This window comes from Mesoplodon mirus (genome assembly GCF_964341445.2).
Source record: "Mesoplodon mirus genome assembly, chromosome: 8".
NCBI classification, from domain to species: Eukaryota; Metazoa; Chordata; class Mammalia; order Artiodactyla; family Ziphiidae; genus Mesoplodon; species Mesoplodon mirus.
Window position 1 is genome coordinate 87,466,359 of NC_138984.1, and position 18,085 is coordinate 87,484,443.

At 42.2% G+C, this 18,085-nt stretch overlaps 1 protein-coding gene across 4 annotated transcripts in view; it reads left to right on the forward strand.

Annotated features, from left to right (window-relative positions):
* The first annotated feature begins 1,221 nt into the window (after positions 1 to 1,221).
* The window catches only part of MAP3K20 (mitogen-activated protein kinase kinase kinase 20), a 179,778-nt gene continuing 162,914 nt past the window's right edge, over positions 1,222 to 18,085 (forward strand). The window contains exons 1-2 of one of the 4 annotated variants that reach the window (XM_082629816.1): positions 1,222 to 1,513; positions 14,384 to 14,576. In XM_082629816.1, coding sequence (XP_082485942.1) covers positions 14,418 to 14,576 — 159 coding nt within the window. In that variant the 5' untranslated portion in view covers positions 1,222 to 1,513; positions 14,384 to 14,417. Of the gene's footprint in view, positions 1,514 to 14,131; positions 14,216 to 14,383; positions 14,577 to 18,085 lie in introns of those variants that run through there. The other 3 variants (XM_082629817.1, XM_082629819.1, XM_082629818.1) reach the window with 3 other exon arrangements.

The following is an 18,085-nucleotide window of genomic DNA, read 5'->3' on the forward strand; positions in this document are numbered from 1 at the left end:
GTCATCTCTCTTTCTTCTTTTCCACATCTAGTGGATCACCAATTCCTGTGGCCTCTTCCTGAAACGTCTCCAAAGTTCATTTCTTCTTTCCTAATTCTATTTTGTACACGCCAACTCACATCCTCACACCTCGCATAACCAGGTGGTGACAATATGCTGCGTCCCAGTTTTGCCCTAGCAACCCATTCTACAACCACCCTGGACTGCTCTCTCTCGAAATCACCATTAAAAAACAAAACCACAGACACGTACTTCGCCCCTTTGATTCTAACTTTCCACAGTTCCCTAGTGTCCATAGATGATAAGATTCTAAATCAGTGAGCCCCGGATCATGCCTCCCATACTTTAATTAATTAATTAATTTATTTATTTATTTATTATTTATTTTTTAACATCTTTATTGGAGTATAATTGCTTTACAATGGTGTGTTAGTTTCTGCTGTAAAACAAAGTGAATCAGTTATACATATACATATGTTCCCATATCTCTTCCCTCTTGCGTCTCCCTCCCTCCCACCCTCCCTATCCCACCCCTCTAGGTGGTCACAAAGCACCAAGCTGATGTCCCTGTGCTATGTGGCTGCTTCCCACTAGCTATCTATGTTACGTTTGGTAGTGTTTATATGTCCATGTCACTCTCTCACTTTGTCACAGCTTACCCTTCCCCTCCCATACTTTTAGAACCTCGTCTCCCGTTTCCTCCACAGAGCAGTCCTCCCCACTGACCATAACTTCTCTCCCCAGTACTGATTGCCACCTTTTTCTCACACCTGGAGCGGATTCTAGTCTCATCTGAATTCTGCTTTGCTAAAGTCATCAACCAGGGCAGCAGACCATGACCCTTCCTCAAAATTCCGTAGGTATCTACTGATGGTTCCACTGAGGCAGCCTTCAGCCCTACCTCCCCGAAATATCTGTACACGTCGGGCGGTCCCCTTCCCAAGCAGATAATTAACATCTGTAGGGCACGAAGGAGCCTCCCGTGTCTTTGTATCCCAGCGCCTTTTTCATAGTAAATGTTTGTTGATAAGGATGAGTTGAGGGAATACGTGGTGTTAACTTGTTAAAAAGATGGGAAGGCACAAAGGGAGGCAGAGGCACACCCCCTCTACCCGCGCCCCCGCGGTATGGGGTGCGGTCTGAGCGGTGCGGCGGCCTGGGAGGGTCCCAGGGCGCGGGGCGCAAGGTGCCCTCGGGGTGCAGCCTGGGAGCCCGAGCGCCCGCCCCCGCCTCGCTGTCTGGCGCTTCTGCCCTGCGGCCGGGCCGGCGGGAGGGTGGGGCGCGGACAGGGAGGCCCGGCCGTTCCGCGCTCGGAGGTAGGTGGTGCTGTTGCCGTGACTGTCTTCCTCATTGGCGCGGGCGGAGAGGCGGAATGTTCAACTCCTGACTCGGGCGGAAAGCGTGGGAGCCGAGCCGGCCGCAGTCCTCTCGAACCCCGACCGCCGCCCCTGCCCTTGCCGCGCGCGGGACCTCGGCGCCCCCGGCTGCTGCTCGCGCCCGGCCCGGGAGCCAGGTAAGGGGCCAGGCCGGAGGCTGCGGGGGTGAGGGTACGGAGCAGGCCCGCCGCGATCGCGACTCGTCCTGGCGTCGCGGGCCCAGGCCCTGCCGGGGTCAGGGCCTCCACGGAGCACCCCTGCCCGACCCGGAGCTGGCGTCCCCGGTTCCCGCGCCCTTGCGCGGCCGGGAGCGGCTCGGGAAGTTCGCACGGGTCCCAGGCAGAAGTTGGCGCCGGGAAGAGTGGGGCGCAGCCGGAGAGACTCCGGTGGTCTCGGCCCCGGCGGGCGGCGCCTTCCGGCCGCCGCTCCCCTCCCCGGACGTGGAGCGCCGGCCTCGCCGGGGGTGACCCGGGCGTCTCTCGGGAGGCGAGGCTCGAATCTCCCAAATCAGCGCAGGGTGCAGGCCGCTTCCCGGCAGAGGTGCTTGCGTGCGAGGAGAGGCCACTAACTTCTGCTTTCCTGCCGGCCGGCCCGGGAGCTCGCCTCCCGCCCAGAGCGGCGGCGCCTGCACAGCCCCGGGGAGCGTGGAGCTCGTGCCTTCCGCGGGCGTCGGGGTGGCCGCTTTGCCGACCCGGTGGCGTCCCCGGGTTCCTGGGCTCTGGGTCCTGCACCAGGCCGGAGGTGAAGGCTGAGGCGGCCGCCACGCCTCGCTTGCTCCTGACAGCTTACAGACAAACTTTAATCCAAAACTGCCCGGAGGACATTGAATTTCCTGCAAAATGGGGCAATCGTTAGATTGTTGAAAATGTATGTTTCTGATGCGCCTCTGGGTCTTGGATAAGCAGTGTTTATGGGGAAACTTAATTACTATTTTTGTTAGTTTCTTTAATAATGAAAGCAACACCATTTAGTGTCCTATTCCAGTGATATTACAATAAACAGCTTCTTATGTATGATAGTGTATTAGAATGGACTTACAGAATTAATTCTATGATTTTTGAGCTACAGTGGTTGTTAAAGTATATCCATATTTTAACCTTAAAGCTGTTTTAGGAGAGCCTTCTTGCTTTCCTGACCTCCGTTGAAGTGAACAGCTAAGATTCAGTGGAACCAAACCTACAGACACATTTAGACAAAAAATAAACAAGCAATCCAAGACAGTTAGTGTCTTCTTTGTAGTAGGCCCATCTCCACAATGAAATTTCATGTCGTTTTTTGATTTTCAAAAAATATGGGATGGCTGCATTTTAATTATAGTTTTAGTCATTTGTGGAGCCTTTGTTTTCCGTTCCTGCTACAATAGTGAGAGATTTGGGAGATTGTAAATGAATGTGAGTTTAGTTTGTTTGGAAAGAGAGAATTAAGATCAAGAAACATGGTCTTTTAGAGCAATGTGTACTGTTTATTTTAATCCTTCAGAATTTAATTTTTATTATAACTTTTTTGAGATTATTATGGGAATTTTTTTAAACTGGAAAATATTGTTTATATCAAAAGTTTTAGTGGTAATAATTCCAGAGTAAATGACCATAATGGCAAGGACATTTTTTTCTTGTCTAGGAAAGCAAATAGATGATTGATCTCTTTTTCTTATTCTTTTGGGGAACACATAAGGACAAATTAAAGAGAGAGAGAGAAATATCCAACTATTAAGCACTGAGGATTTGGATCTAAAAATGGATGGTCAAAGATCTTGGGAACTCAGGGACCTTCTTGCCAAATAAGGAAACTTGGCAGGCTAAGCTGTGTATTTTAAGTTAGCACAAGAGTGAGTGTTATTGGCAGTATATTGGCTGAGTGCCTATCCGGAATGAGCAGTGAAACTGATAGGGCTACAAAATTATAAACAGGAGTTAACAGGGGCGTGGAGTGAATAATCTAGTCATCAGAGAAAACACTGGAGAAATTACAGCGATGTTTCATGAAAAGGGGTCAGACATGGAGTGAAACTATTAGTGTGGAGTGAAAGAGAAAAGTGGACAGTTGATTTTAGAAATGGATGGATTCAGAGAAAAGAAAGGAGAGAATCAATGATTTTTTTTAAAAAACAGAAAAGGATGTTTGTGGTGATATAGGCCTTCTTGGAATAAGATAGCCTTATATCTGTATCCAGAGATGCTGGAAATAAAAATCAATTTGGGTCATTTGTTTTCCATTTTATTCTACCCAGGACAGATTGACAGGGAGGGTGTCTTGTCTATCTACATGTAATAGGAACAGCTAAGGCACCTTTTGGTCTTACTGCAGGGAAGATTTAGGCTACTTTTGTGGCTATTAACCTTGCCCCACTACACACAAATAAGCAGACTTCCAGCTGTGACCCAAAAACTGTACCTGTCAAGGAAAGAGAGCTATAAATGCTAGAGCTTAGATTGGTTTGACTGATACCTGGGTGCTTTTGTGTCAGACCCTCCTACAGACAGCTGAACCATCGATTATGCCCTAATAGCAGTTAAGTAATCCCAACACAGTAGAAGATTCTGTGCGAACAAAGCAGCCACGCATTTGACACCCTAACCCCAGCATCACATTAAAGCCTCAGATTGAACTTTAGGTGGATGGTAAGCAATCTAGTAATTACTATAATAAGAAAAGAGTTTGTTTAAAGAAAAAAAGGCAACTTAAAAGGAGGAGGCAGAATGATATAGTGGGAAAAAGACATGATATGGTGGAAAAAATGATATGACTTTGAAGTCAGACCTGAATTTGAATTTCAGTTGCGTCACTTTAAGTTAGGTAGTTGGCTTGGGAAACTTTTACACCGTTGATCCTCAGTTTCCTCACATGCAAACTGAGGACAGTAATCCCTGCTTCATAAGCAGAAGGATATGAGACAGCACATGGAAATGCTTGAGCCAGTGCCAGGAACTTTAGCCACCATCACTGAGTGGTAGAGAAGGGGTTTTCCACACTCTCAAGTTATACACAGAGAAAGCTGCCTGTCTCACCTGTTCCCAGCTAAGGCTTGCCCTTGGTAGCCTGCCCTGTTCCCAAATCATACTTACGTGTGTATGTAGGGCTAGGAGGTTTTCATAGCTATTCTCCTGCTTTGCACATAAGGATTTCTAAAGCAGCTCAGTGCGTACCTCTGTGTTTATACACAGCTTTGTAATATTCTTGGGGGGAGAATCTGAAAATTAGTGCATTTATATTTGAACAATTTGGGAGCTGTAGGAATGGTGGAAGATTATGACCTTGAAGGCCAACATTGGAACCATTCTTACAGCTGATTTTGAGCACAGATTGCCTTCAGGGACCAGCATTCTTCTCTGTGGACTCATCTCTGGACTACCATAGAGGAAAACCAAAAAGAGAAGGCAAGGATCACTGCCTAAAGGTCATGGAGTAAATCTTTGCTTATTAAACTTTTCTACCAAAAGTGAGGAAGAATGTATTCCTTCAGGGATCTGTAAGTATAGCCATAAATACCCCTAGTGTAAGCAAGCAGTTTTTTTCAAATCTTGCATTTAATCTTAAAAATTCATGTGACTTTGGCATTGTCTTCTGTACTGTTTGACTTTATTGAACAAACCAATACAAACAGATATTAAGCAAGTTTATTCCTCCAAATCTTAAAAGTAAAATCTTAAAGTAAAATCGCCGATGTAAGATGTGTGTTTATTCGTACATCTTCTGCTCAGAACTGGGTACTCCACCTGTGGGATAACCCACATTTGAGGAGCATGGTCTTGGTTCTGGTAAATGGTACTGCACCATTCTGCTTCATAGGCCAGCCCGCCACACGGGGTAATGCAATTCAATTATGCTGAGAGAAGAATAGGGGTAGATCATCATCCAAAGAGTTTTTTTTTTTTCCTGTGGTCATACTGTGGCTTTTGAGGTCAGCAGAGCTCTTTGCTTTGGAAGTCAAGAGGAGGGGGGAGGATAGTTGTAGGATAGAAGTCTGAAATATGGCTCTCACCTTCTCAGCCAGTCTGGGAGGAGAAATTTAGGAGGTGCCCAGTCATCTCCATTATTCCCATTGCTGACATTGATCACTGTGTTCCTCCACAAGCAAGGGGCTCTCAGTGTCAGGTTCATGACTGTATCCCTAAGAAGGGAAGGGAGAGGTCAGTTAGTCATGGTGTACTCATAGGGTTGGAGTGGATCTTTGTGAAACGAGTCGTTCTGCTCTCCTCGTCTCCTACCCACACTCCCGTTCAACACTCTCAGTGATGGAGGACTCACTACTAAACAGGGTGGCATATTTCCTTATTAGGCAGCTCTGATAACCCAGAATTCTTTCTGTAACTTTTGTCCACAGATAGCGTTGCCTCTGGCTCAGTGATACATACTACAGAGTCTTCCTTTGGTCTTATCTAGTTTTAATGTCCCCATTTTTTTTTTCATGTTACATCAAGGTTACCAGGTTTTTGTTTGTTTTCTTTTTGTTTGTTTGTTTGTTTGTTTGTTTGCGGTATGTGGGCCTCTCACTGCTGTGGCCTCTCCCGTTGCGGAGCACAGGCTCTGGACGCGCAGGCTTAGCGCCATGGCTCACGGGCCCAGCCGCTCCGTGGCATGTGGGATCTTCCCAGACCGGGGCATGAACCCACGTCCCCTGCATCGGCAGGTGGACTCTCAACCACGGCACCCCCAGGAAGGCCCCCAAGGTTACCAGTTTTTAACTCTCATATTTCCCTTTCTCAGGGAACCTTTATTCTAGGTGTGTCCAAAATTGTACTGTTTGTTAGCAGCCAGGAAGGTGAGATACTTTCTGTTTGACAGCAAACTGTTCTAGAGTAGAAATAAAAGCTGAGTAGCAGCAGGATCTAGGGATGGATGGGCCTGCTGACTGAACAAGCCGTGTTTACTCACCAGGCTTTCTCCCCTACCCTCACCCGTATCCCCAAACACCTGTGTATTCCTCTTCTGGCCAGCCCATAGAAATGTGCCCTCTCCATGCTCCTTTGCTTTAGTCAGACTCTGGCCCCATTCTCTTCCTCATGCCTCCAATCCTTCAACGCTAGAAGCTTCTAATCATTCGACACGAGAAGCCCCTGCAGTGACCCATGTCCTGGATTGTAACTACTTCGAGTTTCCTAGTTGGGCTTCTGTTTGAGCACAGACACATTTACACACGGCATTTCTGTGGCATAAGTGCCCCTGCCCCCTACATTCCTGTTCCTCCTGTATTTTGCTTCTCATAACAACATTTCTGGCAAGAAAAGTATGTCATGGAAGTCTCTTTTCATTAACTGAAGTATTAAAGTACAAATAATGTCTCATTTAACTAGTTCATTTTAATTTTAACCTGTGCTTTAACTAGGGAGTTCTATGTTATCTATGTGATAAAGGAGAGAGGGGGAAAAAAGTGAAACAATAGCTTTTCTGTTTTTATAGACTCTTAAAGTTGGCTTCTCTCAGATATCCATGACTGAAGAGCCTCTTCACTGAGCCCAGCAACCTATTCTAGACAAGATAGTCTGCTTTCTGGTAGCAGCCTTGGCGGAAGGAAGGACGTAGCTACAGTAGACACAGTACTAGTTAGTTCTATTCATACCTAGTCTCTAGCTAGTCTTACAGATCTTATCTATCATAGCAGAACAGCAGTCCTGCTCAGGAACAGAATCTTTGACCTTGGTGTTATAAACAAATACATCAAACCAGAGCTTTCCCCATTTTTTTGAAGATAAGACTTGCAGAAAAAATTGCAGACCTGCAATCCAAGTGGTATTGTTTTTATGTACATGGTGATGAAGCACATTTTTATTAGTTTATTTACTAATCTGTGTTAAGAAGGCTGAAATAATACTAACATAAATAAATATTAGGGCAGTGAGTTTGGCAAAGGAATTTACTGAGGGGTTTTGGGGGTTTTTTTGGTCATATTCAGGTCATGACAAAACAAATGAATTTTTTTTTTCTATATTGCATCAGAAAATAGACTTTTAAATTTTGTGAAGAGAGGAAGAAGAGTAGTGTAAATTAGGGGTAGAAAAGGATCTGAGTTGAGAAATAATAGGCCCGTATAAACCTAAAAGATAGAAAAATCCAGAAAAAGTCCAAAGTTCTTTTCTAATAAAGCTAATCCTTTTATAAGTAGATTTAATTTTTTAAATTAAGATTTGCAAGTATCTTGAGTCTACTTGATATGTACTAGATAAGATTTGAAAGAAGATAATGGCCACCACAGAAATGTATACTCTAAGACCCTTCCAAAGTGAGGGCTATAATTGACTCAATGGGTCCCAGAAACTCTAGTATCTAAAAAGTGCCAAAAGATAAAAGTATTGTCTTTTAATAACTTAAGTATTCTCCTTATGAAAAAAATGTTTAAAAGAAAATTATATTACTAAGAAGATAGATCTTGCAAAAATGGCCAAAACCAACAGCAGCAACTAGAGGAGTGAGGAAAAAATAATAAAACGTACACAAAGAAGCTCACAAAATAGGGATTTAAGGATCAACAATACATTATTTATAGTTGTTCTGCAAAACTAATGAAGATATAATATAAAACAATTCTGAAAACAGGGAGAGGAAAACTATTGAGGAAAGCATACCTAACTACAAAGGCTGAAAAAATAGTTAAATATGATATCAAGATTTCTTAAAATAATTAAAGAACCATAGTTTCCATTTATTGAGTATTATATACTGTGTGCTGGGCACTGTGCAAGGCCTTTCACAGCATCTCCCACTTCTCAACAACTACACAGAATGGGTATTACTGCCAGTGAGAAAGCTGAGACCGGAGAGGCTCAGTGCCCTGCCCAAGGCCTGGCAGCTAGTCAGTTCAGATTTGCTACTAGAGCTATCGAACTGGGGTCTTTCCCCTGGATCATGCTGTGTCCGTGTTGAAATATCTGTTACTTGGAAGTGAGACTTAAATCGAAGAAGTCAAATACTGTTCAAACTTGATAGCTTTTGGACTATCAATTTTGAGACACATGGTAACAGAATGGATATTTCATTTATTGGGCCTGGAAATGCCATGGTCTGAGAAAAGTGATTGATTCAAGGTTACTGAGAGGTAGAGGCAGAGTTCTAACTCACATCTATCTAATTCTAAATTTGTGGGGGTTTTTTTCTTTTTTTAAAATCCAGGGCAAAAGTCCATTTTTTTGGATTGGAAGGCTGAAAACTTTAAAAAGTAAAATAATACTCCCTATAAGGTTTTTTTTCTTCCTCCCTATAGTTCCACTTTTGATAATTACCTGATAGTACTAGATATGCTTTCAGCAATTAATAGTTTTAAAATATTTTAAAATTTTAATGTAAGGAATTTTTTTTTTTTTTGGCCGCGCCCTATGGCTTGCAAGATGTTAGTTCTCTGACCAGGGATTGAGCCCAGGGCCCGGGCAGTGAAAGTATGGAGTCTTAACCACTGGACGGCAGGGCAGTTTCCTAAGGAAATCTTTAAAAATTAAAAAAAAAAATTAGTCTTACTACTCAAGTACTCAAATGATTGGATGTAACCACTGAGTTAGTGATTTTCAATATTTTCAGAGTTCTGACACTCTCTTATACATTTTTGTGATATCCCTGTTCTAACTTACCCTTCAGTGCTCTGTGATAGATACTTATCATTAAAATTGAAAACAGCTTTGAGAGTTTATGAAACCAAAGTTAGGATGCTACAAAATTAGGACTGGGAATTATTGCATGGAGAAAAATTGCCTTTCTTGTGTAAAAGCAATTGTTTTAACATGGTGGGATGAAAACATCATTTGATTGGGTATACTATGTAAATACATTTATATAGATGACTCTTATTAAATTCTAGTCTGTTCATTGGAGAATACACCTGAAAAATTAGAACATAATTTCATCAGGTAGCAGTCTTCCCCAAGATACTCCAAGTATGATTAATCAGCAACTCAGTTTATCCATTCTTCTGGTCATAAGTTGATCCTCTTAGAATAATGATTTTAAAGGAGAGAAAGCTCAAAGGGAAAAGTAAATATATGTGGTCAGACAGTCACATAGATGGCAATGGGAATCTCAGTCAGGTTTTTCAGCTATGTCCGTGATGCTTTGCCAAGCTCACTGGAGTTAAAACCTGTATTCATATACCCCAGAATTGTTAGTCTCTTTGGTAATCAGATGGGACCTAATTTTTTATGGTCTCAGTAAAACCCTTAAGTAATTATATAGTTCCGTTCATACATAGCCAGTTTCCAAAAGGCAGGATGTATCACAAAATGAGTAACGGTGATTCTGGGAAGAGCTGACTGGTTGCCTCATCTCAGGGTGAAGATCCTGGAGAACTGTGCTTCTCAGAGGTCAGCCTCCCTCTGGCACCCCTGGGTCAGTTTCAAATGGGACTGATCCTGCCTCAGTTCATCCACATTCCCTGGACTTGCTCTGCACTAGAGGGTTCACACTTATTCATATTGATCTCATCCTCGTTCAGATCTGTTTGTTCTGGAAGGATTTCTTCCCTCCTCCTCCTCCTCCTCTCCCCCTCCTCCAGACTCAGAGAAACCTAATCCTGAAGAGCCCAAATATACTGTTCTCAGTCTCCCAAGAAGCCTAGGCAGCTGTTTCCAGATCAGAATTTGCTTCAGAATCCTCTGGGGGGCGCTTATAAAAAGTATAGTTCTCAGGGCTTCCCTAGTGGCACAGTGGTTGGGGGTCTGCCTGCCGATGCGGGGGACGCGGGTTCGTGCCCCGGTCCGGGAAGATCCCACGTGCCGCGGAGCGGCTGGGCCTGCACGTCCGGAGCCTGTGCTCTGCAACGGGAGAGGCCGCGGCAGTGAGAGGCCCGCGTACCGCAAAAACAAACAAACAAACAAACGAAACTATAGTTCTCAGATTTTACTTAATCTGATTGGAATCTTTCCAGATGCAAAAGGCATAACAGGAATAGCCAGAAATTATTTATTCGTTTATTTATTCATTCATTCATTCATTCATTCAATACATACTTTTTAATGGAAAAGGTGTGATGCACCTTGCTGCGTAGTAGGTGCTGAAGATCCAAATGTAAATAGAAATGTGTCTTGCCTTTAAGGAATGTGTAGTCTGGTGGGAAGTAAGTGGGAATGATGAACGGATAAAGAGAGGGGCTGTGGTACAGAAGGAGAATTAACTCTGCTCGTGAGGCCCAGAGGAGGTGGTCAGGGACATCACTGGGCAGGGAAAGGCATTCTAAGCAGAGACACTAGCCCGTGCAGAGGTGTGGAGATGTGAAAGCGTGTACTGGGAACTGCAAATCAGTCCTCCTGTGTGTCTGGGGAGGGAAGAGACAAGAAGTAAAAGTGGCTCTAAGTGGTGAAGGAAGCTCACAAGGAAATTTCCTGGAATTAAAAGACATGAGTCACAGACGGAGAGTATACTGAGTATCCCACCAGTGAATGAAAAAGACTCACATCTAAGCATATCCTATTAATTTCAGGATTCCAGGGATGACTACAAGGTCCTAAAAGCTTTCAAAAAGGAAAAAATAATGTAAAAAGAATTAATAACCAGAGTAGATTCAGGCTGCTCTACAGACACATTAGAAACTAGATGGGTATGAGGTAATATTGTACTTTTGAAATTATAAGGAGATTATTTCCTATCTGTAATTCCATACTACCAATCAAGACATTTTAAGACATACAGATTCTCCCAAAAAATTGCATCCTGGGCACTCTGTTCAGGTAGCTAATGGGAGATAGTACACTGTCAAAGTAAGGGAATAAACCAAGAAAGAGAAGCCAGGAGATCCAAGGACAGGCGTTCCCACAGAGGAAAAGGTGAAGGAAATGCTGAGGATGATGGGGAAGGGAAGTCCCAGTCAAGTCTGGCCTAGAGCAACTATTCCAGCTAGATTGACTGAAGTTGAAGGGTATAGCAGGGATGTCTCCAAGAGAAAATAGAACACCCCACCCCTGCCAAATTACCCGATGTTTTTACTTTATTGAGAGGAGTTTTGCAGTTCTTGGGAGAGTTTGATGAGGTGAATACGTTTTAGGTGTATAAAAAGCTAAGCAAACAACGAAAACAAAAGCAGAACAACTAGTAACCGTGGGAGAAAGAACAAATTATCCAAGAAAGGAAAATTCATTAAGTCCTGCTCAGCACTCTTGGGAATAATGTTTACTTTGTCAGACTACTGTAAACAGTGAATATTGACTTAACCAAACGTTACAGTAGAGTTGGATGCTGGGAGGATTGGGCAAGTGTGATGTATTTGTATGTAAGGGGATAAAGGATGGGGTATGAGAACTAAATCCTTATCTTCCACAGGGAGAAGTTAATAGGTAATAACTAAAATGGGACAATCAGGAATTAGCAATATAAAGACATTTTTAGAAATATAGATATAAAAATATCATATGAAATATAAATATCAGAATAAAACCCTAAGCGAGTTGAAATTAGTTCCCTCTGAAGAGAGAATTGGGTGTGGGGGGGGGCGGGGAAAGGAAAGTTCTATTTTTTTGACAAAAATAAAAATGAATAACAAAAATATAGTGTCTATAATACTTAACACTGAGGAACTCTTGCAAGTGGTGTTTTGCATTTTGTTGAACAAACTTTTTTATCTTTATTTTTAATTTTTAATGACATTTTCTTTTTTTATTAATTTTTATTGGAGTATGGTTGCTTTACAGTGTTGTGTTAGTTTCTACTGTACAGCAAAGTGAATCAGCGATACGTATACATATATCCCCTCTTTTTTGGATTTCCTTTCCATTTAGGTCACCACAGAGCACTAAGTAGAGTTCCCTGTTTAGTTCTCTATTTTATACATAACATCAATAGTGTATATATGTCAGTCCCAATCTCCCAATTCCTCCTACCCACCCTTCCCGCTTGGTATCCATACATTTGTTCTCTATGTTTGTTGAACAAATTTTTTTTTTTTTTTTTTTTTTTGCGGTAGGCAGGCCTTTCACTGTTGTGGCCTCTACCGTTGCGGAGCACAGGCCCCAGATGCGCAGGCCCAGCGGCCATGGCTCACGGGCCTAGCCGCTCTGCGGCATGTGGGATCTTCCCGGACAGGGGCACGAACCCGTGTCCCCTGCATCGGCAGGCGGACTCTCAACCACTGCGCCGCCAGGGAAGCCCTGTTGAACAAACTTTTTGCGGATAAGAACAAATTTGCATGTTCTGTGTACCTACCTTTGGCACATTCTTAAATTTTACCTTTTTTTTTTTGCCTTCTTTTCTGTAATTAGCTAAATATGAATTGAAGCAAAAGTAAGGTAAGTTGTTGACTCAGATAGGTACAGACTGTATCTGGATACTATGTTTATTTATGTAGCCTCTAAGCTATCTTTTAAACTGCAGAGGATAAACAATCCTCTCTCTTGCCTTCTTCCCAAAGTAGAGCTGAGTTTGGCTTCTGTTAAGAAATCAGCATTCTTCGGTGACCTGATGTTCCTAAAATGGGATGGCTAGTCAGCTGCACGTTAAGATCTCTGAGCTTACTGTGTGCATCACTCTGCAAAGCTGCAAGTTGTTTAAGAAGAAATTTTGTCAATCTATATAGGTGCAAACTGCCTCCCTCCACCCTTCTCTTTGGAAAATAATCAAACTCCACAGAAAATTGGAAAGAGTAGTAAAACGCCCATATAACTTTCACCTAGATTCACCAGTTCTTACCATTTTGCTGCATTTGCTTCCTCCCTTTCTATACCCATTCACTTTTTTCGGAGGGTGAGGGGGAATTGAACCATTTTAAATTAAATTGGAGATATCATACTTTAATACATCACCCAGTATATCTTTCAAGAGCAAGGACATCCTTCTACAAAACCAAAATGCCATTATTTGCCATGGATAAAATAATATTATCTAATATATAGTTAATATTCAGATTTCCCTAAAATCTTAATAACTTCTGTAGTTTTGGGGGGGGAATCCAGAATCTAGTCAGTGATTATGCATTGCATTTAGTCATCATATTTAAGTCCTCTGTGTGCTGTAAGTTTCTCTGCTCTTTTTTTTTTTTAATCTTTCATGACATTGACAATTATGAGGACCCCAGGGGAGTTGTTTTGTAGATGTCCTGTACATATGGATTTGTCTTTTTGCTCCCTCATTTTAAGATTCTGATTTACAGTTTGGGAAGAATATGTATACAAACTTTTTTATCCATCTGCTTTTCATGCCGGTTCAAAATTTTAGACCTTCGTCTTCTTGCTTGTGTGTTTTTGTTTTGTTTTTCCTGCTAATCTATGGTTTGGTATAGTGTGTGAAGAATGACCCCTTACCTGGAGAATAGTAAAACTCCTTAGACTGCAGAAAATATCACTGTAATAATCTCTGGGAGAGGTAATCAGTTCCTCTGGAAACAAGCATAATATTTTTTTTAGAACATTCTTGGCAGAGTTCTCTGGATGACTTAATATATTTTGTAATCAAGGGCAAATTTTCTGCTCTTTAATTAAGTTCTGCTCCAGGATACAATCCAGGGAGCCACTTCTGCAAAACACTTGGCCAGATCTTCTCCCATCCCGAAGCTGACCGCTTGCTTTTGAAATCCCAACACTGAACGCGCGTTCAGTTTGCAGCATCTGGGCCCTCCTGGGCCAGCATGCTCAGATGCTTAGGTTATGTATATTTTGTGTGAAGTGAGTACAACACGGGGAGATGGCGTGCCTCAGATGCCAGGAGAGCTGTGCGAGCCTGCTGCTGAGGGCATGCTTCCCATCTGTTGGGGCTTTGGGGTAGGAGACCTGGTGACACAGTAGCCTTTCGGCAGAGCTGCTTGGGATCCGCAGAAGTGTGGTGCTGCAGGCTTTGTCGGGGGTGGGGGGGTGGGAATCTGAGCCATTTCTCTGCGGACAGCTGTGTTTCAGAGTCTGGACAAGTTGCTGTTGAATTTTGCATGGGCTGCCAGGGTAAGTGTTTTCATGTTGATTTGCTTATACTCTTGCTTTTCTTCCTCCTAAGTCATCAGGCCCTTTCTGGAAGTGCTGCAGGACTTGTTATACATTAGCTAAAGTGGAATACAGAGGTTTCATTCTAATATGTTTCTAATCCAACTTTCTTTTCCTTTCCCTCTATAGATTTCGTGGAAGTATAATACTTTGTCATTATGAGATGTCGTCTCTCGGTACCTCCTTTGTGCAAATTAAGTTTGATGACTTGCAGTTTTTCGAAAACTGCGGTGGAGGAAGTTTTGGGAGTGTCTATCGAGCCAAATGGATATCACAGGACAAGGAGGTGGCTGTAAAGAAGCTACTCAAGATAGAGAAAGAGGTAAGGTCTTTTCCTGCTATCAGAAGTGGTCACGATAACATTTACGTAAGCTGTTCAACCTAGAGTCAGAGGTCACAGGCTGCCAGGGACCTAGCAGAGCCTTTGGGGTTGATCCGTGAGGCCGTTTCCCAGTTTCCATTCTGGGAGCTCCATAAATAGCAATCAATGCCACGTGTGCTGGGGGTTGAATTTTACTAGGGGTCATCTGAACTGAGAGGATTTCTTTCCATGGCGTGAAAGACCGAGTGTTCTCTGAGCTCTCGTCCAGGGGAGGTGAGCTTTCAGGCCTTCCCAGGCTTCAGGCTTTTCCCTGGGTCAGCCAAGAGGGGTCAGTAAAGAGTAGCGTGTAAAGTTTTCGTCCCCTTTCCATTTTCTGTCCATTAATTTGTGGTCCTCAGAAGTTGTCTTTTGAAAAACAAAAAGCATTATTTTTCCACTGAAATATAAGCAATACCAGCTTCTTGCATTTCACCTCTACTTGAAGCACAAAGTGATGGACTTTGTTTAATAAAGATGCTAGACAGAGAGCTGGCCTAGTTGTAAAATGGGGAAAAGGTCTTAACTTTCAGAGTCTGGGGTTTGTGCTGGTCCTAGTCAAGCCCAAAACTTATACACAGGCCCTTTATCTTTCTTAGGAAAGTGACACATTATCCCCACATTCCGTTTGGTACCTAAACTCCACAATAAAGCTAGTTGTGGAGCTGACCTGCAGGGGCTCAGGGCATTGATAACTTTTAATAGTTACCCTCTGGAGTTTGCTTTGGTCATTTCTATTTATGTCCTGTTTTGGCTTATTATTGTTCTTTTCAGTATCTTTTTGAAGTGAACTTTTCCATAAATATCTTGAGTATATGTGCTGCCGAAGCGAGCACCATAAATATCTTTTAATCTCCCTGAATGATTTCATTTTTTTCATTAACTGCTGCCAGTGAACCATAGCAATTGATTGGAGATGGAAACCCAAATGGAAAGCACTATGTGGCATTTCACCCCAGCACTGCTGTGTGACTGTGTAATCACCATCTGTGTTTCCGATTGTTGAAGCCAAGTCAGAAGGACTAAGATATCTCTGCCTTGGGGTATCTGTAGGTTGTGGAAAGCATTAAGAAGTAATAGCTTTTAAAGCCAATGTGTGCCCCAAACCGAAGGGCACTATGTAGAATAAGTTTCCTTCCCCTCATTTCTTGATCAACGCATTTTTTAAATAGTAGCCAAATAAGAAAACCATTTCTTACTCTGGACTTGAACCTAGTTTTTTTAATCTAGTGAACTCTTAAGCCCTTTACAGGCAAGCATCATTGTACCCATTCTGTAGGTTGGGAAATAGAGCTTTGAGAAACATGTTAAGCTGCCCCAGTAGGGGCAGGTGAAATCCAGATCAGACCCCCTGTTCTCCAGTTTTTAACTCTGAAACCTCTAGTTGACCAGCTAAGAACAGAAAATAAACCAGTTCCATCAAATTTATATTCAAAGAAGTGTATAAATATGCTAATATTTTTAAGCATCATGCAACTTCAGTACAGTGAACATGTTCTTGTGTGATTGTTGGATGTGAGAAAGACTTTATGAGACATGAAATAGATTTTGATAGGACGACAATAATTGCAACCCATTCACTCCACCTCCATCCATACCCAATACCTTTTTTTACTGTCTTTGACAAAGCCAGGAAAATGACATAGGAAAGCACAGGGGTGAAAACAGGAACTGGAAACTGCCAAATCCTGCTCTTGTGTAGATATTTAACCTGAGTATCGTTCAGAATTGGAGTTGATTACAGTAAACTGCAGGAGCATACCTCATAAACTTCTAAGTAGGAAAAACAGAAACTCAGTTTCAGCTTTGGAGCTTGATTTAATCAGTGACTGTCAGTGATCAAGAGACATGGTAAGTTATTGCAACGCATCCCCACACTTACTGACTTAACATGCATTTAAGGTGTAAATAATTTTGGCTAGGGGTTGGCAGTTATTGGAAAGGAAATATGCATTTCTTATGTAAATGTTTGTTATACTTTATGAACTATGTATTGCCTTGGTGGCTAGATGTTTTCTCAGTGAAAAGATAAAGGTAATAAGCTCTGGATTTTTTCCAGTTTATAGATTCAGTCCTGTGTCACTTGGTCATTTTTGCCAATGAATTTTAGAAGTGATGGAACATTTACTAATATGTTTGTAGCTCGCTCATGGAACTCTTTAAGAATGACCTAATATCTGATTAAATATATGTTTTGTGAAAGGTGGAGAAAATATATTCAAAACTCTAACTCTGCTTATGTGAGAGTATAGAGGAATGCTATTTATTTTTGCTTTATTCGTAGACCTCTAGTTTAGTGAGTATATGTTACTTTTCTGATTTAGAAAAAAAGAAAGAAAAATGGCATTTACTTAAAATCTTGGTAGTTCTTTAAAACTTAATTTTTTTAATATTCATCCATTTGTTTTATTTTTTAGATTCCACATATAAGTGATAGCAACAGTATTTGATTTCTCTGACTTATTTCACTAAGCATAATACCCTCTAGGACTGTCCATGTTGTTGCAAATGGCAAAATTTTCATTCTTTTTTATGGCTGAGTAGTATTCCATTGTGTACATATACCACATCTTCTTTATCCATTCATCTGTTGATGGACACTTAGGTTGCTTCCATATCTTGTAAAACTTCATTTTTAAAAAACTTTTACACCTAGTGAAAAACTACAAGGGTAGTAATATGAACTCTAGCATATCCTTCCCCTAGAATCATAACTAATTAACATTTTGCAACATTTGCTTTCTCTTTATATATTATTTATATATATTCATACATATTTTAGTTTTACTGAACATGAGAGTAAATTGCAGATGCTATGTTCCTTTATCCCTAAATACTTTAGCTTCTCCCAAGAACACAACTGTAATACAACTATCAAAACTTTTACCTATTGTACGAGTCTATTTTCAAGTTTTGCCAGTTGTCCCAGTAAAGGCTTTTTATGGCATTTTTTCCCCCAACCCAGGTTCCAGTCCAGGATCACATACTTCAGGGGGGTCCCAACCTCCAGGATCTAATGCCTGATGGTCTGAGGTGGAGCTGATATAATAATAATAGAAATAAAGTGACAATAAACGTAGTGCGCTTGAATCATCCCGAAACCACCCCCCACCACTCCCCCCCACCCCCAGTCTGTGGAAAAATTGTCTTCCACGAAACTGGTCCCTGGTGCCAGAAAGGTTGGGGACCGCTGACATACTGTATTTAGTGATATATCTACTTAGTCTGTTTTAATCTGTAACAGTTTCTCTGCCTTTCTTTGTCTTTTACTCTTTGACATTTTTGAAGTGTGCTGGAAAGTTTTGTAGAATGTCCCTCATTTGGACTTTATCTGATTTTCCCTCCCTCTTGCCTAGTTTAAAGTTATGTAGTTTTGGGGGGCTTCCCTGGTGGCGCAGTGGTTGAGAGTCCGCCTGCCGATGCAGGGGACACGGGTTCATGCCCCGGTCTGGGAAGATCCCACATGCTGCGGA